This window comes from Meleagris gallopavo, chromosome 19 (assembly GCF_905368555.1).
Source record: "Meleagris gallopavo chromosome 19, MGAL_WU_HG_1.1, whole genome shotgun sequence".
Lineage (NCBI taxonomy): Eukaryota > Metazoa > Chordata > Aves > Galliformes > Phasianidae > Meleagris > Meleagris gallopavo.
In genome coordinates this window covers 8,348,870-8,376,087 of record NC_139422.1, presented here as the reverse complement: position 1 = coordinate 8,376,087, position 27,218 = coordinate 8,348,870, and the positions used below count along the sequence as shown (strand labels likewise).

Here is a 27,218-nt window from a genome sequence, read left to right as displayed (position 1 = left end):
GCTTCTTCCCCAGACCCAGGACTCCCAGCCATGAAGGACGGTCACACACTGCACTTCCACCACTCACAAGCTGGCCAGCATCAGCTCCCCAGTGAATCCTGCCCCAGGAGTGCCCCAGATCGCCCAGGCCCTCCCGCACTGCTGCCTCATCACATCTCTTCTGAAAAGCAACAGGACAGACCCCAAGGACTTGAGAGACGTGAGCACCTGGAGGTGCACTTTGCTTTGAAATTCTCATGGCACCCCCTCTCACATTTGGTGCTGCAGTGCTGCACAGCAGGGAAACCTTCTGGGATCCCACAGGAACACCCAGCACACGCCAGCAGCATAGCTTAAGCCAACATTGCTCACACTTCATCCCTGACAAGTGCCTTCTTCCTTTCTGTTACGTTTGTGCCTATTCATGGAATAAGAGTCTTGTCCCTAAGCCTCCAGAAGCAGAGAAAAATGACTTAGGTTGGTATCTTGGGGTCCTACTGATCTCCTTACTAATTAAGCAATTAGCAGTGCACATGCTTGCTTGCAAGAAAAAGCAAAATTACACTGTATTAGTGATGGCTGAGACCAGCTGAAGCAGCGACTTCCAACAACCCAACCCAAGTGACTGCTCCTGTCCTCTCCCCTGGCAGCCAACGGGTGCCAAAGGCTCTTACCTTGGCCTTGCCTGTGCTCTGCAGGATGTGCACCAGCGCAGACGCCATCTCCTCTTTGTTCTTCACACTCAGTGAAGGCTCCAGCACTGAGCACAGCACCATGTAGTTGTTAGTGATGTACTCGGCGAACTCTTTGTACATCTCCATGGGAAGAATGCTCATGCTCTGGTAGCGTGACTTAATGCGGATCATGGGCCCTGGGGATTTGCCCTTCCCAGGGTTGGGGCTGACCACAGGGTACCACTTCTCCACAAACTGCCGTCCCGTGACAGAGCTGACAGGGATGTTCACCTGTCCAATGAAATTGGTCTTGTCCTTCTTTTTCTTCTTGTCAGTCTCTTTGTATAAGTGCACCGTAATGTTTTTGAGCGATGGGAGGTTATTAAATTCAAAGTGCTCCCCCCAGAAGACATTATCAGTTTTCAATTTACAGGTAGTTCGTGCATAAAGAACGTCATCCAGGCATAACTCACACAAGTACTTTTTCTTAGCTGGCAGGTCCTTGGCTTCGATAATCCATAACTTTAACATATTCTCTACTCTTCTGCTGTTGTCCTAGAAAAAAAGATGCAACGAAAAAAGGTCAAGAAGAAAAACAAAGCCATGCACAACAAAACTGGAGATAGGTGTTAATTATTTCAGATGTGCTAAATGAGCAGAGGCTTAATTACATTTTATTTTAAGGCAATACCGGCTCTCAGGAATTTGCATAATAATGCTACTTATGTTAATTTTCCAAATATCACTGTGCTCTCCACATCTGCTGGTGCCAATTAATATAAGCAACAAGGAAGATAAAACCCCTCTGCATTACAAATGGGCCAAATCCAATTCACTACCAAAAGGTCCTCAAAAGAAACCTGAACGAACCCAACCAATGACTAATGGCCTTTGCAAAGCAACACCAATGTCACAGGTATCACACTATTACCTTCCTGATCCATACAACCACTTTGCACTGCAATACATTTTTGTTTATTTATTTATTTTTGAGTGTAACAGAGCAACAACAAAGGGACCCCAATGCACACCTAGGGATCGTCCCATCTGTGGCTGGAACACAGCTACCTCTGACATGGAGGAAGCATTTACAAAACCTCAATATTTTAGGGCAGAAGTCCAGAGCATCCAGCTAAGAGATGGAGAGGAATTACGGGAGACAGAGTGAGTCATGCAGCAGAATCATTACAATTCAGAAATAGAAATTTGGCCTGGAATCACTTAGATAGCATGTAACAAAGGATACTGTAGATCTTACACAGCTCTTGGCAATGCTGACCTCATGCTGGAAGAACACCAAGGGGCATTTGCAGCATTGACTTATGGGCTCTGCAGTAACCAGGTTTGGAAGCCCCTCGTGAGATTGCAACCAAGGCTTACTCTGCTTGGGTTTGCAGTCTGGGCAGGAGCATCTCTGCTGGGAGCCCTCAATGGGGTACTGTACTGTACTGTAGGCTCAGGAAGTACACACAGGAACTATACAAAAGCACTGGATTCCTGACAGAAATATCAACTCTGACACTGAGAGTTTATTGTCTACAAACTCAAACAAAGATGGAAAGTTAGCCATCAGCTAGCGACATGTTTCAAGACGAGGGCACCCTTCCAAACGAGTTTCCACTGAACACTGCATCTCAAAGACACACTGAGTGCCTTGCCCTCCCTCACATTCCTCAGGCCCTTCTCACAGTGTGACCTTCCAAACCTCACAGCTCCTTCAGGCCATTACTGTCAGGCCACTGTGCTCAGAAAGGCACTGGAGCACTGAACTCCATGTGCAGGACACACTGCGAGGGGCAGAAGCCCACCTTTCCCTCTGCTGCTTCCATTCTGATGAAGGAAATCTCTTCTGCTGAATGAGGAACAATAAGCTCGGAAATGGAGGGCTGCAGCTCTGCGAGCAGCCTGCCAGGCCCAGAGCTAACCTGTAATGCAGCTATGTGTCTCTGATGCAAGGAATGAATTTACAGGATCCCATCATTTGTGTCTTCTCTGATCAGCAGAAAATGACTTGTTGATGGAGCTCATCAGCTGTGAAATCCTGCAGCTGATGAGCCTTGATCAATCTTTCTTAGCTAACTCCAGTGCAGAGAGAGGGAGATGCAGCTGTAGAATTTATTTTAGGACGTATTTAGTCTTAGTGGGTCATAAAAACACACAACTGCCTGTAAAAGTGAAAGCTATGTTCTACTATTGCCTCAAAGAGCTCACTGTGATGTGCCACCTGAATATCTCCATCACTGAAGTTGACAACACAAGAATTGCCAGAGTCAGAAAATGTGATGTGTGAACTCTTCATACTATTCCCTGGTTCTGCTGGCAGCTACTGGCCATCTGTCCCAGCATTTTGAGGGGAGTCCTACTTAACTGGCAAGTACCATTAGTAACAGAGCAAGACTGAAGACTCTTGAGAGCTGATCATGTCTCAGCAAAAGCTGAAGCTGCACGTGCTGAGAAAAGAAGGAAGAAATAATTGGCACTTTCCTGTAAATATAATTGCGGAAGAAAGCAATATGGAAAAAGGCTGACCCACAATTACACTTACTCACTGAAATGACAATACGTCCCCTGCTGCTACTATGCACTGGGCTATAAAATGTAATAACGAGGAACTGAACTATAACAGAGGCAATTCCTCATAGCCACTACCTTATTTGGGTGCACGGCACGCCGCAGGTTTTCCATCCATTTATCTCGCTCTGCTGCAGAACGGCACGAGAAGCACTTACTTCCTGATGAAGTCGTCACCTACAGGGAAAGGAACAGGATTATGTCTTGACCAGCACACTGCAGACTGTGATTTGGGGAAGAGGGGGAGTTAGGAAAGGTGATAGGGATTTCTTTTTATTTATTTATTTCTAAATTTTAAGTAAACAGCTTTACCCAAGCATGAAGCAACAGCCCCCTAAGGCCAGCAGAAAAACAGGGCAACTCTGTATGTCACAGAAATAATCACAGAAGCAAATTCCAATTACTTCTCCTCTTCCACACCAGAAAACACAAGATAATGGGCCCCGTGCATATGATGCTTTAAACCACCACGTTTCACGACTGAGAGAGTGAAAATCCTTAAATGAACTAAAGACAAACTGCAACCACTCGCCATTCCTCCAGACTCAGCCCGAAACTCCCAACAGCAGTCACCCATTCCTTGCTTTCAGAAAAGCACCTTCTGGACCCCAGAGTGGGAAAAAACATTTTTGATTCTGAGCTCTGACCTGAGCATCGTATGGATTAGTGATCTTCATGAGATATTATCTTAATAAAGAGAGTATTCTCATCTCAACACGATTGTGAATACGCTAGAATACTACAAAGGTAAGGACAGAATCTGTTAATAAAACTCATGAGTAGGTGATGCCTCAAGTCAGATAAAATCTTGCCATTTTTAAAACATCTCCAGTACCGCATGCTTTGAGGATACTCAAAGTGCACTACAAGGGGCCTCGGTGGTGCAGCACCAGAGGACGACAACCAAGTTCCATTTCACACAACAGCTGTTCCACCTGAAGCGTTCAGATGACTTCCCAGGTAAGGCTCACACTGGCAGCAAGCAGCACAGCCAGCTGCAGGAGGACACAGCAGGCCAGCAGAGCCATCGTGGCCGGGCAGGGGCTGGAGGGCCACGTGAGCAATGGTGACCGCTTCCCCGGCAGTGCCAAACCTCTCCTCTACATCCCTTCTGCTCAAGGAAAGGCCAGGATGAAGTTGCTTGGTTCTAAAGCCCTGCAGCAGTCTTTTCTTTCTCCCCACAGACGCAAGACTTTGGTTTGCAAACACAGGAACAGAACCCTTCCATCCCGACTGCCGCTCCTGCTCCAGGTCTCCAGGATCCCACAAACAGCAGAGCCAGGAATAGGCTCTGGGAGACTGGACTTGCAGAGTCCCTCAGAAGGCTGAGCTGCCTGCTGTATATTTAGCACACGCAGCCTCTGCGGGGGCACCAGATGGTTTTGCTGACTGGAAGGTCTTATAAGGAGAAAGATGATGATGTTGAATCAATTTAAAAAACAGTCAATGGGGAAAACAAGAAAATACTGACTTCCAAGTACTCAGCAAGTCAGTAAAAAAGCAAGTTCCACAGACCTTAAAGCCTTCTCCAAAGCAAAACAACCCATGGCAACCTTCAGGCACTGAGGAGGGGAAAGCACTCGTGCAGTTCCACCACTCCTGGCCAGAGAACCACGTAATGCAGCACGCAGTGCTTGGCCCTACACCACTGTGCCTGCCCACCAGCCAGCATGGATCCAGAAAGATCTGCAAACTCATTTCACATCCAACCTAGCGCAATATTTGAAGGAGCCTCTCTGGAGATGCAGGACCAAGGCATTAACACAGCATGCCATTTAGCTCTCACCTAAGCCCTTCCCTCTGGAGTCTGCTGATGAGTAACCATCAGTTACAAATCAATGTCCCTTTTGTTTCCCAGCATTCTTCCCTTCCCCTGCAGGATCTGCAGAACAGCAATTAACGTGTTCTCTTTTCTGTATGACTCTCCTTTATCCAACTCGCTTAAAAATGGAATTTTCTTCCTCCTTACAAGTGCATGACTTGTGTCATTTCCCTCTGAGTCAACTTTCTTCAAGTACTGTTCATATCCCTTCCTCTGCTCTTGTGTGCTGAACAGAATTGATAAACAACTCTTATATTATGGATGTCACATCTATTTTCCATCTAGCTTCATTTTATCTTTCTTGAGTGGAATGTAATGGAGGCCATATAATTTACAAAACTGTTCTCTCCTGACCTGCCACACTTGCTCAATTCTACAGAGAATGAACAGCACTGGAGAATTTATATCTCAACCCACTCCCTGAATTCAGAGTTCATGTTTGGGGCTATTTTTTTAATTTATTTATTTTTTTAAGACTGTTTCAGCATTACCTGCTTAAATTTTAAGATGATATTTGAATTCATTTATTTCAAACTGTGTTAGTTCCAGAGAAATCTTCCCCTGTCCTGTCTGACTCCTGGATGCTGACATGCCTGTCTTTGTGCATCTCTGCCCATTCTAGGAATGTCTGCATCCCCACCAACCCCTTCAGCACAACACCGCCCTGTTTCATCTACTCCTTGATGTTCAAGTACAACCAGGTTACCTTCTCTTCAACACACTGACCATCTTATTACTGCAAGAAAACCATTTCCCAATTCTATATTCAGGCACCGCCATAAGCAATAATACTTTTCCACCCATGATGCATGACAAACCATTCCCAAAAGGTATGGCACTGTGTTACCTAACAACAGGCTTGTTTGTACGTGTTCCATTGCCTCCTGCTAGTGCAGACCTAGCCATGAGCCATAACAAAATGCATAAGCCATGTAAAAAATACCCTAAAATACTGTATTAATTTGCACAAACAAGTGAAGTTTGAGTTTTCTGGACAAAGTCCTCGGCACTCCCACTGACGAAAGCAGCCTTTGTGATCACAAATAATGTCTCTGCAAACACAGAATAGAGAAGAGCACCTTCTGATATCTGCATGAACATAAACTACACGTTTATGTTCTGCTAATACACTGCTAATACACATTTGTAAGCAGTCCAGCACCAGTGTCATGAGCATGCCCTGCTGTGACACTGGTTACACTGCAAAGAGCTCACTGCTCTGATTTGCGGGCATGTTCCTCCTTGGAAAGATGAAGTAATTTTCTGCCCATGGAATGGTCTCTGTGTAACGATTCAGAGCAGAAATGCTCTGTAACAGCAAAAGCCCAAAGCACAATCCAATGCCTGGCTCCCCAACCAGCTCTGTTACAGGGCGTAGGGATGATGTGCTCCTTACCTCAAAGCAGTAGTCTTGTCCCAGGATGCTGCTGTGGACTGGTTTGATGACCACTTCTTCCTCCATGCTGAGATCTAAAGCCTCAACAGCACTACTGGGACTGAGCAGAGACTCGTGGGAGCGCGATTCTTTCAGCCTCGGCATTAGATGGGATCTGGAGGAAAAAATGCAACCGTATCAGTGGATGCTTTCCTGCCCAGAGAAACGATGAAGCCTATCTGTTAACAACAACTGCAGAATATTCCTATGAATTTTTTGCTGTGAGATAAGAGATGGCCCAGAATAGCATCCCCCTGTGCACAGGGGCCCTTCCCCCTCTCCAGACACGCATACAGCTGTATCACAGATGCAGTCAGTGTGCAGATTCTCACTCTATAACCAACAATCTGAGGATTCGTGTGCTCCATCCGACTGTCACACACGACCCCAGGATGGGAGAGTGTGGAAAATAAGGCCATGATAGCCCTATCGATTGATCTAAATGCTCCGGAGTCCCACTGGCAGCATTTAGCAGCAGGGAGCCCACAGACAGCAAGCAGCACACCATTTTCAGAGGCAGCCAATACAATCAATGGTGCTGTAACTCTTATAGCAAAATCAGAGTGCTCAAGGGGGGGGGAAAAAACAAAAAGAAAGATAGCTAGATACTCCCAGGGAAAACACAAGACAGTCACAAAGTGGCAAGAGAAAAATAAAGAGAGCAGAGGGAGCAGTTGCTTTCTCTGCAGTCTGCACCACATAAAACGTTCCCATGTATGGCAGCTCACAAAAGCTCTGATCTCAGCAAACTCTGACCTTTCAAACCTCTGGCAAGTACTCTGAGTCTTCCAAAGAAACCATGTGTAGGTCTGTCTGTTCAGAAAGAGTACGCTGCTCTATTCAAAGGCACGGAAGGACAGAAATAAAGGCAATTTGAGATATTCTCAGCACAGTGCTCCTAATATTCTCCATCAGATTGTTTTGCCTGTGTGTATTGAGTTTTGTCAGTCTCCAGAACAAAGCTGACCAAAACACAAATGTCAATAGCGCATGCAAAATTCATGGCTTCCAGTGACTCACATGCCAAGCGCAATCTTAAGAACAGCCGAAGTCAAGTCTAAGATAAACAGCACTGGTAGATTTGACATTAAGATTCAGACCATGGTCAGACCAGGGGTGATAAGGACCAGCCTGCAGCGGGGTCATCCTGCCCAGACTGCATGATGGAGGAGACCCTGCAGGGCTGATGGCCAGGACCGGCGTGGTGGCACCTGCTGAGGGGTCTGCAGAGACCCACGTGGCCACACCAGCATCTCTACTCAGGGAACAACCAACAGCCCTCAAATGTTAAAAGCCCGGGGTTAATACAGACCCATACGGAATCACAAACAGTGGTTCAGAAGCAAAAGCCTCTCCACCCCATCAGCAATTCTCTAAGCGGCCCATTCAGCCCATATCTCTATTGTGAATAAATTGATCTTTAAGAACTGAGCACAGTCATTTCCCAGTACTTTGTGGCAATTTTACACTATTTTCAGAGGAAAGGATCCATATCGGCTTCCTCTGAGTGGTACTGCAGATGAGCTCTAGGATGGGCAGATGGATCAGGTTCCCCCCGGGCGCTGAGCACCACGCTAACACCTAGCAGCCCCAGAACAGACAGCTCTGCCCCAGTAAGCTCAGCACTGGGCATTCACAGGAAGGCTTCGTTCTGTAATTTACAGATGAAATTAGAAGAGCTAAGCAACTGAGCTGGGACTGCTCTCTTGTCTGGGCACATAAAAATATTGATAACCTAAACCTACAGCTGAGGAACTGCATGCTGTAACACACCGAGCCTGACTGCTTCATGCTGGCACAGATTTTTTTGTTGAGATTAAAACAAACCAAGGGTATTTTTCATCCAAAATTACTGCAGCTGCAAGGCCACGGTTGGGAGTGCAGATGTGCAGCACAAAGAAGCACCACGCAGGAGCTTCTTGGGACACATTATGTTCTCACCATATTCAACAAACATTTATTTCTACCCCTCCACACTCCACATAAGCCTCCGGGTATCCTCAAACTAGCAGGTGCCAGCCATTAGAGGCTCTTGCTTGAAATCCCAGATGAAGGCTGAGGTTCTCTCTGCTGGAGGCTCCCAGGGGCAGCACCAGCACCCCCAGGCCTGGTGCTGGGCCTGGTGCTGGGCCTGGTGCCGTGGTGTCACCGCAATGGCCGGGCCCTGGGGAGCACAGCAGGGAGCGAGTGCAGGGAAGGACACTGAGTCCTCACATCTTCACACTCTGACCCAGAGGAGAAAACATTTCCCATGGCTGTTAGTGAGGAACAGGACATCCGTGGCACGAGCCACTTCCTGGAAGATGCTCGCTGTCTCTGTCCCAGCTCCCACACGTCCCACTGCAGGCTGCAGGTTGTTCCTGGCTCTGGGAGATGCGCTGCCCACCCCGGGACCCCTCGGCCTCACGCAGGGCCAGGCAGGACGTGGCTCCCTGCAGTCACAGAGCAGCACCTGCAGGCACCACGGCCCGGCCCCTCCTGCAGCAAGAAGTGCAGGAATAATAATAAAACAGCATCCTGGCTTTTGTGAGCTGATCAGATCCAGCCCTTGCACCTCTGTTTTAATACGGTGGGAACAGACAGCTGCCCAGAGACAACTCACAGCAGGATTCCTTCTTCCAAACAGCACATGCAGTTCTTTTGCCACGGGCCTTTTTGTAATCCCTTTCTATGTACCTAAAGCTCAGTTGAAATGAAGGAGGAGAAAAAAATCTCATAAAGCACCACATTAGTTCTAAAGAGAAATAACATTACTGCTACTGGCACTGACCTGAGAGCCCCACACAGAGGCAGCCAGGCTGATTATTAAAGGGAGAGGTTTACTGCCTAAGAGCAATGAGAGAGGATTGCTGTTCTAAATAATAAAAGTCATAAAACATTACCGAGCAAAGAGATGCTCTCCCACCCCACTGCTTCCCTCGTGAGCCACCAGAAGCAGGGTGCCAGGTGTTGTGGGGCTGACAGCAGCCCAACCCCAGACAGGGCTCTGCACTCACACCAGCTGGGAGCAGCAGCTTCTCCCTCCCTGTGACACTGCGGGGCTGCAGCGTGGCAGTGGGGACAGGATTGGCTCTGGGCCCCAACAGACTCCATGTTCCCTCAGGAGCAGACAGATACGTGCAGCTGAGGGCACAGGGAAGGAAATATAGGGCCCGTCTACACTGAGTTACCCTGGAGTTGTGTGGTCAACTTATACAGCCTGCTTCCAGAATTGCTTTCTTGTGAAGACAAGCCCTCCGAGGGGCAACCCCGGCGGTTTGCATTTCAGGACCTCACCTGCCTGAAACCACACGGCTGCTGACTTCTGTGGTTTGCGATGGAAATGTTCCTGATATTTTTGAAAGATGGAACCGAGCACAGAAGTCAGTTGGGAGCAGACAAAACGTAGAATCCAAACATGGAAAAAAACCTAAGAGCTTTTCTTCAGCCTCCTTCTGTTCCACTGTGGGAGCAGCAGCAGACTGAGGAACGTCCCAGTCCCCACTGGGCTCTGCTGCAGGAATGGCCCTGTGTTGCTGACTGCCCGGCACAGGGCCACGTCCCATCTCCTGGGGACGGATGTGACACAGAGCTGCCTCCCACTGACCCCCTGGCCACTGCCGCAGTTCTCAGCAATTCCTTCCCTAATGCCTCACCCCACAGAGCGTGTTGCTTCCACTCGACAAATAAATATCGAAGCGATGTTATGGGAAGAACTGAGAGAACAGCACAGCGGAACTCACACGCTCCCAGAGGAGCAGCAAATGCAGTTTTTTTCTGAGCATGTGGCTGAGGTCCCCGCACGCACTCTGCACGCATCCTGCCAGGACAGCACTGCTGTGTTTGGCCAAACTGATCTTCCGCGGAGCGCAGGAGGTGCTGCAGCCTTTGGGCTCCCGGGGCAGCTCACTGCGTCACACTGCCGCACTGAACGCAACACCTTTACTGAGCAGCGCAGCGGATGTGTAATTAAACTTATTAATGCCTGCCCTTGTTTTCAGGCTGCTCTCAGTTTCAGCCGGCAGCAGCGTTAATTACATTCGGGAGGACTTCGGCAGCTCCGATCAGGTTCCATATTTCTTTTTGCCAGCTGAAGGATGTTCCACCTGTGACACACACCTGGGCACAGCCCTGGGGTGGCTCAGCAGTGCAGCACAGGGCTGGGACAGGGCTGGGTGTGCAACGTGCAGCAGGAGGGAAACTGCACAAGCAGCAAAAAGACTCAAGCGTGAGAAATACATGGGGCTCCAAAACACCACCTGAGTTTCAATAACCAAAAACGTTAGAAAAGCAACTTCTCCTTCGTTCCAAGAGCAGACTGGCACCATCGTTTCCCTTCTTCAGGAGCGATCAACACTTCTATACAAAACACAACCATTCCTCACCACATTAACCTACACCAGCATCCCTTAACGGCATTGTACCTGCACACAACGGACACAAACCGGAGGCGCCGTTCGGAGCCCCGAGCCCGCGGTGCGATGGTACTGGGTGCAGCCGAGCAACGCCCCGCCGGGCCCGGCCCAACCGCCCGCAACAGCACCGCAGCTCTCCGCAGCTGGGAGGAGTTTGGGGCGCTGATTTCTGACCGGCACAGCTGTGCTTGGGGTGACACGAGAGACAAAATCCGAACGAGAAGGAAAAAAGCAAAGCGGGATCTTTCCCTCCGGATTAACCGCGAGCGAACCGAAGCCGCGATCCCCGTCTGCAGCCGCGGCCCGTTGCCTAAGGCAGCGACGATGTTTTAATAAATAATGATGAAAACAAATTCTTAACACACAGACTCATGGACGGAGCGCTGCTAAAAATAACCGCTCGGCGCAGAGGCGCGGGCTGGGATCGGGCTGCAGGCTGCGGGCGCACAGCGCGGCTCGGCCCCCGCTCGCAGCCGCAGCGGCCTCCGGCGTCCCCGAGCGCTGCCCCGCGCGGTGCCCAACGGCCGGCCGGGAACGGGCCGCTCCGCTCGGGGCGGTCTCGGGGACCCGGGGACCGGCGGGGGGGACCCGCCCGGAGACCGCGACCCCCGCGGCCGTGCCCGAGGCGGCCCGACTCGGAGCCGCGCCGCACACACGCACGCACACACGCCCGCGTATCCACGCACAGCCGCCTCCGCCGCGCTGCTCACCCTCCGGGCCCGGCTCCGCCGCGCCGCCCCGCTCCGGCCGCCCCATGCCGCGCTCCCCGCTCCGGTCGCCGCCCCGCCCCGCTCGGCAGCCGCGCCGCTGCCGGGGCCGCCGGATTGGCTGCGCTGTAGCTGGGCAGAGCGCCCCGGGCCCGCCGCCCCCGCTCCCCGCCGGCACCGGGAGCGCTCCGCCGGAGCCCGGGCTGAGCCGGCCCTGCCCGAACGGCCGCCGGGGATGGGCTCGGGCTCGGGCACGGCCGCCCCGCCCCGCGCTGCCCTCCCGCCCCTCCGCGCGCAGCGGCCCTGCCCCACGGCTCCCGCCCCACGGTTCCGCTCACCGCAGCCCGCCCGGAGCGCCGGTTTGCCAGGGGGGAACCTCGGCGGCTCCGCGAGCCTTGATTTGTGCAAAGCCCGCGCCGCTGCGCTCCTTCCCCGGCCGCCCCCTCCGCCGCCCCCAGCGCGAAGGACGGGCACCGGGCCGGAGGACGCGGCGCCGCCCGGTTCGCCCTGCCCGCACGTTCCTTTCCCCCATCGGAACGCCGAGGCGGGCACTGACCTCCGCAGCAACGCGATCCACAGCACGCAGGAGCGTTTGCAGCAGCACCCGGCGCGAGCCATGGCCCGCGGGCTCCCGCTCCCACCTGCGGGCTGCGGCCGAGGCTCGGGCGGACCGCGCGGGGCTCTCTGCCCCCGCCGCCCCCGGGGGGGTGAAGTGCGGCCGCCCCGCGGCCCGAGCAGAGGCCGGGCTGCGCCGCATGCTCCTCTCCTGGCCGCCCCGTCCTCACCCCGCCCGCAGCCGGGCTGCCGCTGCCCTCCTGCCGTATTCAGGTGCCTCCATTACTCATCAGAACGAAGCGAGGCTATCGAGTAAATGAAAAACCACCGCATGGCACCGTCCCCTGGCTGTTATTTATGGCTGCTTCCTTTTCCACTTTTCAAAGGCTACCGTCCACGTCTGCAGCAAATCATCAATCCTCCGGCTCGTGCACCTGGCAGCCGCCGCCGGTCGCCATCGGGGCGAGAAGGACGGCAGAGGGAAGGGTCCCGCGTTAAAAAGATGCCGGAGTGCTTCCCCAGAGCGGTGTGGATGCAACGGGGCCCGGGGCCGGGCAAGCACCACCCCAGGAGCCAGAAGCGAGCAGAGCTGGGCTGCGGGGTCCCAAAAGCTCGAAGGAAGAGCAGCAATCATGTTGGACACGAATAATGCAGAGCTCTTCTATCACTTAACGCCAGCGGGATCCTTCTCTCCGTTGCGGGTTGGGCCGCTCCCCACCGTGCCCAGGGGACGCAGCCGCCGGCCCACCGGGACGGGCATCGCCTCCCACCCCGCAGCCTCAGCCTCAGCCCCATCCCGCAGGCAGAGCTCCGCACCGAGCACGTGGAGCAGCGCGTGTTGCCGCCCCCCTCTCCCCCCGGCAGCAGTTTGAAGCTCGCTCACCCTTTGCTGGCAGATGCCAGGCACAAAGACAAGCTCGCTGTCCTCGATCTGCTTTTCAAGGCTTCTATAAAGTAGGGCACCAGCATCAACCCAGCGTCAGGTTTTTGATACATGGCTGGAGTAGCCAAAAATAATAACGGATGGCTTCAGTCAATCGTTTCGCTCTCAAATCTGCAGCAGCAGCACAGGGGTCCTTTGTGCAGCGGAGCAAAAATTCAGGATGTGCCAACCCGGCTCCTGCTCAGCAGCGCCCGGCCCCTGCCCGCAGCCCCTGAGCCGAGCCTTTGGGCCGTCACCCCATCCCCAGCCAGCAGCCCTCTGGGGCGCTGCCCTCTTTCCCCTCAGCACGACGTCTCCGTCGCTGCGGCAAAGCGTTAAGGTCAAGTTACAGTTTTACTGAGCGCTTTATCTCTCTGGCAAGGCATAAAAATGCAGAACCTGAACTTTGGAACGAACCTCACACACGCAGTGGGTGGAGAGCAAAGGCAGCAGGAAAAGAGAGAACCCAGGTCCTCGCTGCAGCCCAGCTCTGGAGCATTTCCTTTTGCACATTTGGACACGTTATTAAGACAGTCTGGAAGGAAGCAGCGAGCACAAATCACGCGTCTCTGGCCTTCAGCAGGAGCCAGATGTGCTGGGAGCAGTGCTGCTGGGCAGCACAGGCTCTGCTCAGTGAATATCCCACGTTCCCATTCCTGACATCCCACCTGGTTGGTCTGTTGGTCGGTCTGTCTGTGCACAGCTGCACCTCTGTGTGACACAAACACTGACTGCTGCCCACCGACTGCGCTGTTTTGGCTGACAGCCCCTGGGGCTGTGGGTCTGCCATGAAGGACACTCATTCCCACCCTCTCCATTCTCCTGGGCTTTGGGGTCACAGGTATCACGGCGCTGCCTTCCTGGCCCTGTGTTGAGGCCGTGGGGCACTCCCAGCCTCCTGCCGTGCTCGCCTCCTGCAGCCATTAAACCCAGACAGCTCTCACTTTTATTAGCCGTGAAGCCGGTGCTTTATGGCCACGCTTCTTTCAGCCAGATTCCCTAACGACCTTGAAGAGCAGGAAATGGAAGGGTCGGTGATTATCCAAATTTATTCCAAATTTTAAATCAAAAGCTATTAAAAAAAAAAAAAAAGCTTAGAAAAAGTTAAAGTCAAGAGGCTGTGGAGGTCCTAAAAAGCGCTGTTTTGGGAATGTTCCACCTGCCCTGGTTGTGGCATAGTTGAGCACCACGCATTGTAGCTGCACAGCTGGCTGCTGTCTCCAGGCTGCTGGATCTGAGGATCACTGTCACTATGGGCTTCTGCTGAAAACTTTTCAGTCCCCATTCTATAGCTTATGGCACCATCACACCACAGATGTAGTGTACAGATGTGTACAGACTTCACTGCAATGCCACTAAATCCATTCTGGGGATGCCCCGCATTCACCATCACAGCGGTGCTCCCACAGCCCTGCCTGGAGCGCGGCTGTTTGCTCAGGGGGTCCTTCAGGACAGCACAAAGTTCATGTGAGGCTGAACAGCCCACATCACCCAGGCCTTGCCGATGACCAAACAACATGAAAAATGAACTTATAGGTTATTAAAAGATTTCTTCACCTTCTTTATTAAAATATGCTTGATGGCCAGAGAGAGCACAACTGATGTCAAGCAATTCTGCAGAGTCAGGCTCCGTACCCAATAGTACATGGAAGGAATATCAATCCTCTGACCAATGCTGCCTAGTACTCTGTATTTCATAGCAACCAGATGGAGCATCTAGGCCGGCTGACTTGTCTCTCTGCTCAGAATTTGCTTCACCCTTCTGCTCTCTTGAACAAGCACTGGCCTTTCCTTAGGAATGTAATACTGATCAGCAGAACTCCACACTCACTGAGACAGCATCATCCTTCCTGGAGGTTTCACTACAACGTAACAGTGCCATTAGCTGCAGGTTTTTATAAATCTTTTAGTGAAGTCCCATTCCCACAAACATCCAATATCACCCTGCACTATTAGTCGTGCTTCAGAGACACCACTTAATGCTCCCAGCAATGTGAGCCAAGAAGTGTCTGCAGGACTCAGGTTTTGAATTTCAAATCCAAACTACAGAGAGGTGCCAACAGTGCAAGGCTCTGAGCCCGACACGCAAATACATCTTAGCATCCAAACAGCACTTTGTTTCCATTTGTCCCTCTAACAACGCTGGCTTGTATAACGGCCCCAGTGTAATGGCTTCTAACTGACTTCGGAGACTGAATGATGTTCTTAAAAAAACTCAGTGAAAATTTTCGAACAAGTTAGGAAAATGTTCTTTAAAAAAAAAAGCTCAAAGAATTTTGAAGTTTGTTCTGACTGTGTATGTTTTATCCAGAGGTGGCACCATGATGTAAAGCTAATTCCTCCAATTTGCTGCCTGCCCTGCAGCCAGATAGATGTTAGTGTCTTTTAGGGATATACAACACATCTTTCTCGTGGGAACCTGCTTTTCAGATGGAATGAGAGATTCACATGGTTGAAGGTGGTGATTTTTCTGGGACTCTCAGACCTGTAGTATCTGCTGGGACAGCAGCCCTTGGAACGCACAGAACGGCTTTGCCCTGCGCACGCAGCAGCTGTGTGTTCCCTGCTGCAATGGGGATGTGGATGGCAGCAGGAAGGGCTGAGGGCAGTGCCTGGCAGCGGTGCTCCCAGCCCTGTGGCACTGCTAGTGGCTCCGAGCCCCTCCACACAGCCAGGGTGTCACCTGCTGGGTGCTCTGCACAGCCAGCTCCAGTCTCTGACATGGACACAGTTGCACCCCACCTCCACACACAGCCACAGCCAACCTGAAAGCATCCCAAGCCCCCGAGCAGGGAGACGCCAGCCTGCAGAGCTGCGCAGTCACACCTGACAGGACCTGACCTCAGGAACAGCCTTCGCACCACGAAGCCAACAGGTCCTGCCTGCAGTCCCCATCTGTGCTCAGACTCACAGGAAGGAGAAGGACAGATATCTTTAGAGATCATCTCCCAGTTTTTATTGCTCTCCCTGCATTTGTCACTCCACCAAGGCTGAACTGTTTCTCCCCAGAGGCTGGGACAGCCCCTGCAGCCCCACAGCTCCCAGCCCCACAGCTCCCTGTACCCTGGCCAGCCCCTCGTGCGGTCCCAGTCTCTCTGTGCAGGCTCCCTTTGCAGGGCTGGGATGGATGCACTGCGTTGCTTCTCTAACTCATCTTTACAAGTGCCAGTATCATCACCGTGTACTTCACGCAATGCTAGGGGTAGCTCCTTCCAGAGCTGATGTAAAAATGGTTATTCAAACTTACAAAACTCCTAACAAGTAAAAATCCTGGCACTGTTCTAAATTAAATTGCTGCTGCAGCCAGCCAGGGGTATGTGGATAAGCACGGAGCCAAGCTTGCACGCAGCCCTTATCCACAGCCCACACCTGCTGCTCCCTCCCGAAAGTTAAACTAATGAACACAACACACAGCCCAGAGTATTTCAGATACAGAAAAGGTCAAAGCGAAGACTCAAGAATGAAGAACAGATTGAACTGTGTTCATAAATGACAGCCCCATTTTAAACCTGAAGTTATTTTTTCAATAAATTAGGACAAGTGAGCTTTCCTCCAACTCGGATAATGCATCTCCCCCTGGATATAGACCGGAGGAGGGCACGCACATGCAGGAATCAATGCTAATGCTTTGAAAGATTAATCTCTGAAAACTACTTCAATGGACTAGAAATGATTTCATACAAATCTCTGTGTAGCAAGAGCAGATAAAGCATCACAGTGACACCGAGAGCACGCAGACTGAAAGCAAGGCACGGTGCTCTCGCTGTGCCACTCTGTACCCATTTCCCAGCACTGGATACAGGCTGTGACACAGTGCCACTGCTGCCAGCTGCTCTGAGGAGCCAGCTGTGAGTGCACGGGTGGGAGGGCAGGGCCTGGCTTCCTGAAGGTGGGAGCACAGGCTGCTCAATAACCAAGGAGATCCATGGTTTGTGATTTCAAAATGCAGAGGAGGGAGGACCTGGCTCTCATCAAAGCCAAGGAGAGTGCACTGAGGGCTCTGAATGTGTTTGCAATTGTGGACGTCTCCATGGAGCGTGCTTTTTGGCACCTGGCAGGACAGAACTAGCCATGGGGCCAGCAAGACATACGTCTAAATCAGACCTCTGAAGTACAAAGTCTCAGTCTGTGAGTAATGTCACTAACAGAGGACACCGAGCAGCACAGCTGCTCTGGAGCTGCAGCCCTGCCTCCTGCCCACCACTCAGGGCTGCAGGGCTGTGCCATGGTGGGGACACACATCAGCTCCCATGTGCCCCCCAGGCCAGAGAGCAGACAGGGCTGGAGAGATCTCATCTTCCTTTGGAGAGACGAAAGCTGAAATCTACATTTGTTCTCAGCTGTCTTTTTAAAGAGTTGTATGTGATAACAAAAGCTAACACGTATAACAACCTCCCATCACCATTACCAATAAATGGAGAACACAGCATCTCTGTCCCCTTCTGCAGGCAGCAGCCCAGGGCAGCAGGCTGACCCAAGCATCTCTGCGGGCTGGGGTGGGAGTGGGAGCACAGCCAGGCCTGATCCCCAGCTCAGAAGCTGCACAAAACAAACAATTTCCTTTTATAACCAAGTTATTTTGAATCTATCTAGTTAGACAGATGCAAAGCACTGACACATGCACTGAAACTGGTTTGATCCTTGTCCGAACAGGATTAACTTGCCTTGGTCATTAACTAAATTAAACTCTAGCTCATTTTCATTGCAAAAATGGCTCTTTTTTCACATGTTGTGTCAGTGTGTAATTTTTACAGGGAGAATCTGGGAGGCCTTCCCTTTGCAGCAGGTACCGCACACAGCCCCTGCACTCACTCTGCCCCAGGTAACAGGGAGGTACAGCTGTGCCATCTCACCTGCAGTTTTACTTCATCCTCAGCGTATAAATCTTAGGCCATTAGCCTGTGCTGGTAACAAGAAGAGTTAAAACCATTTAGAAACTACACTGAGAGCCTGAGCTGTGCAATAGCGCTGAGTTCAGAATGGTGTGGCAGCACGGAGCCAGCCTTTGCTGCAGGCAGAGTGTGGGTTCTGCTCCCAGCCCTGGCTCTGCCCATCCGCTCCCCGTACCAGCTTTGCTGCGTGGTTCCCCAGCTCTGATGGGTTACATCTGCTCAGCAGAAAACCAACATTTCTATTTTACTTTCTTCCAAGAGAATTCAAAATATTTCTAGCCTTAAATTTTGATCTGGAAATGTGGGGTTTGGGTTTTGTTGTTGCATTTTATTTCTTAAAACACCAACTCCACCAATTTTTGTTCTTCCAGCCAGCAGCCCTCTCCCCACCCTCAGAACTGCCACTGCGTCAGTGCCACGAAACCACTCTGTCTTCCTGTGACAGATGCTAAGCTTAGCCCCAATCCCTGGGAGCAGACAGGCCCTGTATATGCACTCATTAACAAAACTGCAATCCCCCTGAGCTCATGAGGCCGCACTGATTGCACCACTACAGCTAACCCAGTTGATGGCCAGGGAGCACAAGCAAGCTCTTCCAGAATGGGCACTGAAGTGCGTAATGCTATGGTGGTTCTGAGCCCACACGGCCCAAAGCACAATGCTGAGCTCTGCGGGTTCCTCCCCCACCCCAGTGCCCTTGCTTTGCCCTGCCCAGCCCAGCACAGCCTGCTGATGGGGTCCCAGAGCTCCCCGAGCACTGCAGTGATGGTGTGGCTCAGCTCACCTGGCAGTGCTCAGTGCCTCCCCCCCTCCTGGCCTGAAGGGCTTCATGAACCATTTTGGCCGATCAAAACTGAAAGCAGCAGGTTAGTTCCCAAATGACAACAGTGCTGTAAAGACCGGGAAGCAAAGTCCAGCCCAGCCCAGCTGGCCCCAGCTGCCTCTCGCTTGCCATCACAAACAAGAGCCACGAGCCACTGCTATCAGCAGGAAGCACAAAATCCTAAAATGGCCTTGAAACACAACTGGAGCCATTTAAAAAACACACGTGGTGTAGCCAAAGCTGCCCCGTGTCCTTCCCTTGCCAGGCCTTAAGCCCGACCACTGCCAGGCACTGCAGATGGAGCTCCCCAGGCACTGAGCGGGCTTCACACTGCAGAGCTAGAGGCAAAAAGCTCCATTTTCCTACTGCCAGCCCTCTGCAGTTACTTCTCCCTGTCTGTGCTGCGTCTGTAGCTCTCTGCCCTCGTCCTCCCACCTAATGCAATTGCTGTGAGCTCCATGGAGCCGAGCACACACAGAGGATGGTCCCGCAGGGGCATCACGTGCTGCCCGATGCTCCAGGCCTGGCTGCAAGGCTGCGCGCATGGCTGCAGCGCTGGGCTTTCTTTCCACTAGGAAACCATCAGCTTGTCAACAGGAATGACACAGACAGACCGCGGCTGCTGATGAGAAACTGGGCTCAATCGGTGACTGAGTCACTCCATAACCCCTGGTCAGATCCCATTTACAGAGCACGAGGACAGCAGGTGAAACTGCTGGGCGCATTCAGCATGCAAGGGGTGGGACATGCAAAGCGCTGATACAAAGCAGACTTCAGAGAAATGAAAACAACTGCCAAGTGAGAAAAACGTTCCATAATTTCTTCACCTCTCCTCTGGACGCTCAGGAAGGCGCAGCTGATGCAGCTCCGTGTTGCTGCCTTGGGGCCATCGGGGGTGGCACAGCCCAGCGCTCCCCGGGACAAGGGCTGGGTTAAGTGCTCTGCGCTCCCCAACCCGCGTGCTTCTGCAGAACCCAGCAGTGCCAACAGCTGCCATGCAGCAGACACACAGCTTTGGAGAAGCTGCCAAGCATCTCCTCACAATATGGTTTGCAAAGGATTGGATTTTTAGTTCTTTTTTTTTTTTTTTTCATTTTAATAATGAGATTAGAGCTGGTAAAAGTGTCCCCCTGGTTTCTGTACGGGCTGCTGCGGTGGCCTCCCGAGCAGCCTGCTGTCTGGGACAACACAGCTTCCAAAGCATAAACGTTCCTCCCTATGTTTCATTAATTTAGCAAAACTGCTCGGAAAGATGAATCATTTTACTCCCCTTGTGTTTTTATTTTAGCAATGAGCAATGTGATTGTCTTGTCTAAAAGAAAATAGAACTGGGAGGAAACTCGGGGAGGAAACTCGGGGAGGAAACCCACAGGCGCATTCCAAGCGCACGGCTGTGACACATCACTCAGAGCCTAACGTGGGCCATCTTCCTGCCCAGAAAGCCACAAGGATGCAGAGAAGCACAGAATGTTTAATCTAAGCCTGAGCACACTTCTGGAAGAAGCCATTAAAACCTGCTCTGGGCTGATGTGCAATCGCTGATACAGTCTTGGCCTGTCTTTGACATGTGCCTTCCCTGTAACGTCTCATAATTTAAGGAACAAAAATGCTTTTGAATGCTTTTGACTGTAGAAATGTGAAAGCAGCTTCTTCTAAAAGCCAGTGAGATCCCAAGTGGGGCCAGGAAGCCACTTGAGTTATGCACCATAAACATTTCCATGATGCAAATTAATAAGTCTCTCTGAGGCTTGGGAAGTGTGCCACATGCAGCATTTCTGAGGCCATCGCTCTTTTATCTAAGTTGTTTTCTTCCTTTATCCTTGCCTCACTCCCTGACAGGTTTGAAATTTTCAGCATCACAACTGCATCACTTGAGCTGCACATCAAGAGAGGTTTATACGTACGTGAGAAATGCGAATAGAGATAAAAATAGTTATTAACTCACTTTTGGAATACTGAGCAAATAAGATGGTGTGCACCAGTAAAGGAAGGGGCTCCAACCATTGCTGCCCACATCACCCAGTGCTGCTGCCTGCAGGGCTGCCCCTCGCAGAGCCCTCTGTTGCCCAGGGCCATGGGAGCAGTGCCCACCCCAGGTCCACCCAGGGTCTCCCACCTGCCTACAGCCACACGGTCTGGCTCTGAGATCCAAACTGTTCCTCAGAGGCCATCCCAGCTTGCTGCAAGCACTGCCAAGGAGGAGGGAGCAGAAATGTGACCAAATGAGAGCGCCTTGGATTGCCACTCGTTCTCCCTTGCTTTCCATCATTCACTCTGGCAAGTATCTGAGGTAGAACGCTCAAGAGTTTCTCTCCATGCCAGTAAATGTTAGAGGAGAAGCTGGAAAATGGCACTGGGTGACAAGGCAGAGTGCAGCAAGGTGCTGGGGTGAGACCCTGCAGCCATGGCCAGCAGAGAGCAGTGCCAACGCTGCACACTGACAGCCACGCAGAGGGACATGCAGGGACATCACTGCACAGTGCTGCAGTGCTCGTGCCACACTTGGGAGAGATTTTAGCTAAGGATGGGAAGAGCAGGCCCAGCCCAGGTGCTCACCTCCTGCACGGAATGTATCTGTGATGTCAAAATGCACCTTACTACAATCAGAGACCTTCAGACCTCACTGTAAGGATGCTAAAATGCTCCAGCTACTTCAGCAATTACTGCAACATATTTTCAGGCAGTTTTTAAGGGCATTAGCAAGATAAAATGAAGAAAAAAATATTGCTTTTAAAAGGAATGTTAAACATCCACCTTATCATCCAGCCACTTTATTTTAATGAGGTTTGCTTTACTTCTCCTGGTATTTGCTTTGTCACACGGTGCAAGTCTCTGAGTGTTTCCATAGGCACCAATGACTTTGCAGGGCTGTGTGGGCAACACTGCAGCTCTCATGCCCCACCTCACTGGGCAATGAATTGCACAGAGCTGTGAGTCCTGCAGATCAGAGGCATTAGGAAGGAGCTGTGTGCCCATCCCTGAAGTGGGAATGCAGCTACAGGGTTTTATTTATGGGGATATTAAATATGCAACAATCATTCCCCAACATCAGAGTAATAAACATCAGTGCTCCATCTGATCTGAAATCAGCAAGCGTGCTTCTCGCATTCACAGAGAGAGAGACACAATGCTAAATTATTTATGCTCTGTATATGAACAAATATAGAGAAATAAGTTAATTTGGTACAATTCAGCAGAGCAGATTCAGGGCAGATTATTGTACACCCTTCAGTCAGACCACACTCCTTTCTGTAAACAATTGTTTCTCCTCCAGAGAAGTGGGTTAAAGAATTCTAATTAAGGAATGGGCAGAAACATTTCTGAGAAGTTTTATTTAGATCTGACTACACGTGGAGCACTGCCACCCCTTCAGATCAACAGCATTCTCTGAGATACAACAGCAAAAGAAGTGGAAGAAAAAAGGAAATAGAGCCGTTCTGCTCCTCTTAGCACTTCTCCCTGTCACCAGTCACACACAGCACATCTCCTTAAGCCAGTGTCTGTCCACCCCAGCTGTATGATGTATTCTGCTGCGCCGTTATTACAGAGTGGAAATAACATTGCAAGTGGCAGCCAGCATTCACCAGGATGTCACACGGACTATAAAACGCCGTGCCCAAACACTGGGCATTTCTGGGGACGGGCAGCAGCTGCAGCACCTGCTCAGTGCCCACGTGGCAGCTTTCGGCTCGGTCGGGGCAGTCCCAGCCCAGGCAGGGACAGGTCTCTGAGCACTGGCACTGCCTGTGACACGGGCTGGGGGCTGCAGGGCAGTGGGTGACACAGCGGCAGAGCTCCCAGAGCAGCCCCTGGTGCAGGCTGCCTGCTTCATGAGGCAAGTGATTGCAAGGACAGCCCCCCAAAATGGAAATCCAGCGTTTTCGCTGTACCTGCTCTGGTTTCTTTATGTTTTATTCAACATTTTCCTGCCTGTATAAAAGGCTGTAAATACCAGCAGCTTAATGAACTCTTATTATAATCATTATGGCTATTAACCAGGGAGGGCTGTGAAGTTTCGGGGCTGTGCAACCCTGCAGTGCTACAGAACACAGCTTCATTCCCAGCCACTGTGTCAGAAGCACAGGAAAAGTTCTCCAAACTGGGCCCTGATGGCAGCCCTGCGTCCCAGCACTGATGGATATTAAGCACCCCAGAAAACTCAGCCATTAAATTAATTAAAGATAGTCCACAGCTGCACGGAGACCTTCCTACTCTTCGTATAAATGCAGGATTGCTATTACCCCTTCCGTGCTGCCCACAGACCTATGGCAGTATTAGCCAAGGGTTTGCTGTACCCCACAGTCTCTTCCAGCCTGACAGGAAGGAAAATCCTGCTGTGCTGCAGCTGCAGGAGGAATAACAGGAATTCTGGGACAGAAATCCCTTTGAGACCGATTTCTCAGCAGCCACAGCAAGCCCTCTGTTACACACGTGTGTGTGCATGTGATAGTGAAGGGGATGAGATGAGAAAGAAGGGATGAAAACCATCCTTCAATTTCTGAAGAGTTTAACTTAAATCCTTCATTCTGAGCATAAGACCCAAATCAGGCTCAAGGAAAGAAAAACTTAATTAATCGGAGGTAGCCAAGTTCAAAGGGCGCTTGGGGTCAGCTTTAGGGCTCCTTCACTTTGGGATGCAGGGTCTGTGGGTAATCCCTGCCTGCTGCCAACGACAGCTACAGGTGCCTGCTATGGGCTGGCAGCAATTAAACACGAAGGTCTCCTCTCCTTCTACTCATCTTTTTAAAGCTGAATGTTGGCACTGAATGTACCTGAGGTCCACATATAGCAAAGGGTTTAGAATCCCACGCTCAGCCCAGTGGCACTGTGCACAGCTCCTTGCAGGCCCCTGGGGCATAGAAGAGATGGGTGGATGTCTGGTCATAGAATCATAGAATGACCTGGTTTGAAAAAGACCATAATGATCATTTAGTTTCAACCCCCCTGCTATATGCGGGGTTGCCAGCCACCAGACCAGGCTGCCCAGAGCCACATCCAGCCTGGCCTTGAATGCCTGCAGGGACGATGCATCCAGGTCATGCTCAGTGTGCTCATCCCAGGGCCGGGCCAGCAGGGCTGCACGCCGCACAGCACGGGTGGGAGAAAGGTGAGAGCTGCCAGGGCTACAGAGCAGTGCTGGTGGAACAGCAGCTAAAATTGGCTGTGAACGGATTCAGATTGAAAACCAGGAGAGGGCTTTCAACCAGCAGAAAAGAGAAATTTGGGGTTGGCCTTCCAGAGTGGGGAAAGTGCAAGAGCAAACCTTGTTGAGGTTAAGATGGAGAAAATATGGTTAGGAAGAGTGTTCTAAGAGCTGGGTGCACCAGAACAGTCTGCACCTGCTGAACAAAGTCCTTCTGCTCAAGGGCACACGGCCCGGCTGGCACCGCCATTTCCTCACAGAGGCACAGCCACACCTGAAGCCCTTCCCAGCAGCTGGCACAGGATGAGCTGTGACAACGGTGCCAGCACTGCTCTGGCCACTGCAGCAGCCCTGCCTGTGCCCACGGCTGCCCCAGAACCCACATCTCCCAAATACACGCAGCCGGACCTGGGTGGGAGCTCTACCCCATGCCCAAACAGGAAAGCCAGCATTTACTTCCTTCATCTCTACACGAAGTATCTCATTTCAATTTAATTTCACAGTTGTAATGGATTTTTCAAAAATATTCAAGAACATATTTACTTTCCAACATCTTATTTCCTTTCACGTTTGAAAAAAACTTTCTATCTAATCCCTCAAGTCATCCCACAGTCTGAATAATTTCAGGTTTTTAATCAATAGCTGTCAGACTTGTCAAATTACTTTAGGGACCACAAAGCAATTTTTAAACATTCATAAACCCTCGTAGAACAGTTAAGTGCACTGAATTTTAAAAGAAAGAGGAACTGAATAACACTGATCAAATAGGATTATATTCTGGCAAATTATAAATTAGTTTTTTATGAATCATCTCACAGCTACTTATGTAGTGTCAGGCTTCTACTACTGCAGGGGAGAGAAGTAACTGCTCACCTTGGGACGAAGGAGCCTTTTTTTGCTTCTGAGCCTACTGAGCAGGAGCAGGGAGCATGGAGCAAGGCTCAAGGCATTTCCTTGCTGTCCTTAGGAAGAGAAGCCCCAGTGTGCAGCTGCCTGCCCGGGGTTCTCGTTGTTACCTCATCCTGCTGCCTCAGCCAGGAGTGGCCAAATTATGGCTCCAAAGCTGAATCCTGGCTGCTGGCCCCTTCCCAGTCCAGCCTTTGCTTCCCAGTGTGCTGCTGGCACGCAGATCTGTCTGGAGTGTCAGTCTAGAAATGATGGTCGCCAAAAGTTCTCAATTTGTCGGACAAAGACCATCTGGAGCCACAACGCAGCTCGAACCATTTATGGGGAAGATTTTCCACGTTGCACAAAGGCAAACTATCAGCTGAATGCAGAGCTGTGCTGCTGTCTGTTCTGCGCTTGTTGTAGGAACAAAGAGACTGTGAATGTCTGAAGAAGTCAAACATGTTTATCCAGCAGCAGCTTTACACACAACAGTCCCACCTCATCATCACAGCATCCTTCCTGAATTTGAGGGATGTGGCTTGCATAGGGGAAAAGAAAGGAGCTTCATAGCTCCACCAAGAATGCTGGAAGCCCTCCAGGAAAAAGTACAGCTCAGATCAAAGAGAGGGTGAGGGATGATCAGGAGGAAGGAACGCTTCAGCTGACCACATGCAGACTAACAGCCCAGATCCCGTGCCCTGCTGCTCGCAGCCAAACTCTTCCCCTGTCCCTGAGCAGCCCCACCACTCCTCACCCTCACTGACCAGGCAGTACCTCCTGCTGCTGCTGAGCCCTATGAGGAGAGAAGGGATTTTACCCCTGCTGTGGGTGCACCACGAGACCAGGGCAGCTCCCATTCCTGGAAACCTGAGGGGCAAAGGAACAGGGGCTCAAGCAGAAGGCACTGTGCTCCCGGGAACAGCAGGAGAGGAGGCACTGCTGCCCCGTGTCACAGCCCCACACAGATACGGCTGTGAGTCAGAGCTCAGCCCCCAGGTCCTGCTTTGGAAAGGCTCATCTCAGCCCACGCTGTGTCCCACCGCTGGTTGTCCCCGTACAGCTCCCAGAGCTCCAGCACACACAGGTTTGGGTGTGCTCAGCACTGCCCGCTCTGCCAGCGAGGCTCCCCACCCTGCTGCTTTGTGAGGCACCCAGTGCTGCATCTGCTGCAAGTATCCTTTGCCAGAGATGTGCAATTCTATACGTAAAGCCCCTTAATACTGAACAGAGACTGCTTTTAGCCTTTACACTGGTATCTCAAAGGATTTTTGCTGTTGCCATCTTAATCAGTGCAGTACTGACAGCAACAGGAGAGATCCCACCACACACAGCCCCATCTCTGGATGCTCACAGCTCACAGCTGTTGTTTGCACACCCAGGCTCAGATGCCATGGAGCAGGAGGTCAGTGAGCACAGCTCTGGGCACCCATCCAACCCAGCTCTGACACTGCTGCATTGCCCGGCCCAGTGCTCCGGGAGCTGAACCTGCACAGGCTTTGGGAAACGCCATTCCAGGAGCACAGGTGTCAGTACCTGCCCAGGATGAGCCTGGAAATAATTAATAGAGGCAGCTCAGGGCTGGAGATAGAAAGGGAAGGAGAGAGAATGAGCTGATGGATAGTGCAAGCAAGAGGGAAATGTGGGACTGTCTCAGCGATTCATGGTAACTGGACCTGCTTTGTTATGCAGTTCAATTTGAGAAGCATAAATATTTTTCAACAAGGACATTTCAATGAGTTCATTGGTTTTTAGGGCTTTGTCTGTTTTTCTGCATGCGGTGCTTTGTGGGTCCATCCTGCCAGCCCGCACCCAGCGGAAGGCTGTTACTCTCAGCTTTCTCAGTATTTAGTTTATTGCTGTTTGCCCAGTGAACTAGAAAACCAAATATATCCAAGCACTCTGTGCTAGCACGCAGATGCTCATACAAACATGTGTGCAGTGACATGCATCGAGTGTCCTCGGCCACAAAGCAGAACAGCAGGATCTAAATACAGTAAGGAACGGGGCAGGGCTCCAACCAGGTTGGCTCATGGAGCAAATTTCTTCTAACCAAAATGATTAACCCCCCAAATTGCACTTGATAAGGATTCAAGCATTTCATTACTCTGAATTAGTAATAATAATAAAATCAGAGTGCTTTTTGTCATGAGATACCCTGCCTGGGGAATTGTGAAAGAATATTTAATTACAGGGCTGTTTCATTAAATGTAAAAATTAAACCAAAGACAAGAGGGTGTGATTTTGGGAAGGAAAAATAAAAAAAACAGTAACATAATGAAAAAGAGGGATGTATACAGCACGGAAGCTGACAGGGAACACGTCACAGGAAGAACAGAGCTTCCCACATTTAGGGGAAGAGAGATGCCTGGGAGCAGCCCTGACCCCACGGCCTCTCTACCCCACACCTGGGGCT

General features: G+C 51.1%; 1 protein-coding gene across 1 annotated transcript in view; it reads right to left on the bottom strand.

Moving 5' to 3' along the window:
- DAB2IP (DAB2 interacting protein) overlaps positions 1-27,218 on the bottom strand; it is a 158,765-nt gene that overhangs the window by 30,441 nt on the left and 101,106 nt on the right. Inside the window, 3 exon segments of the mRNA XM_085239155.1 lie at positions 654-1,208; positions 3,303-3,401; positions 6,443-6,596. Coding sequence (XP_085095281.1) covers positions 654-1,208; positions 3,303-3,401; positions 6,443-6,596 — 808 coding nt within the window.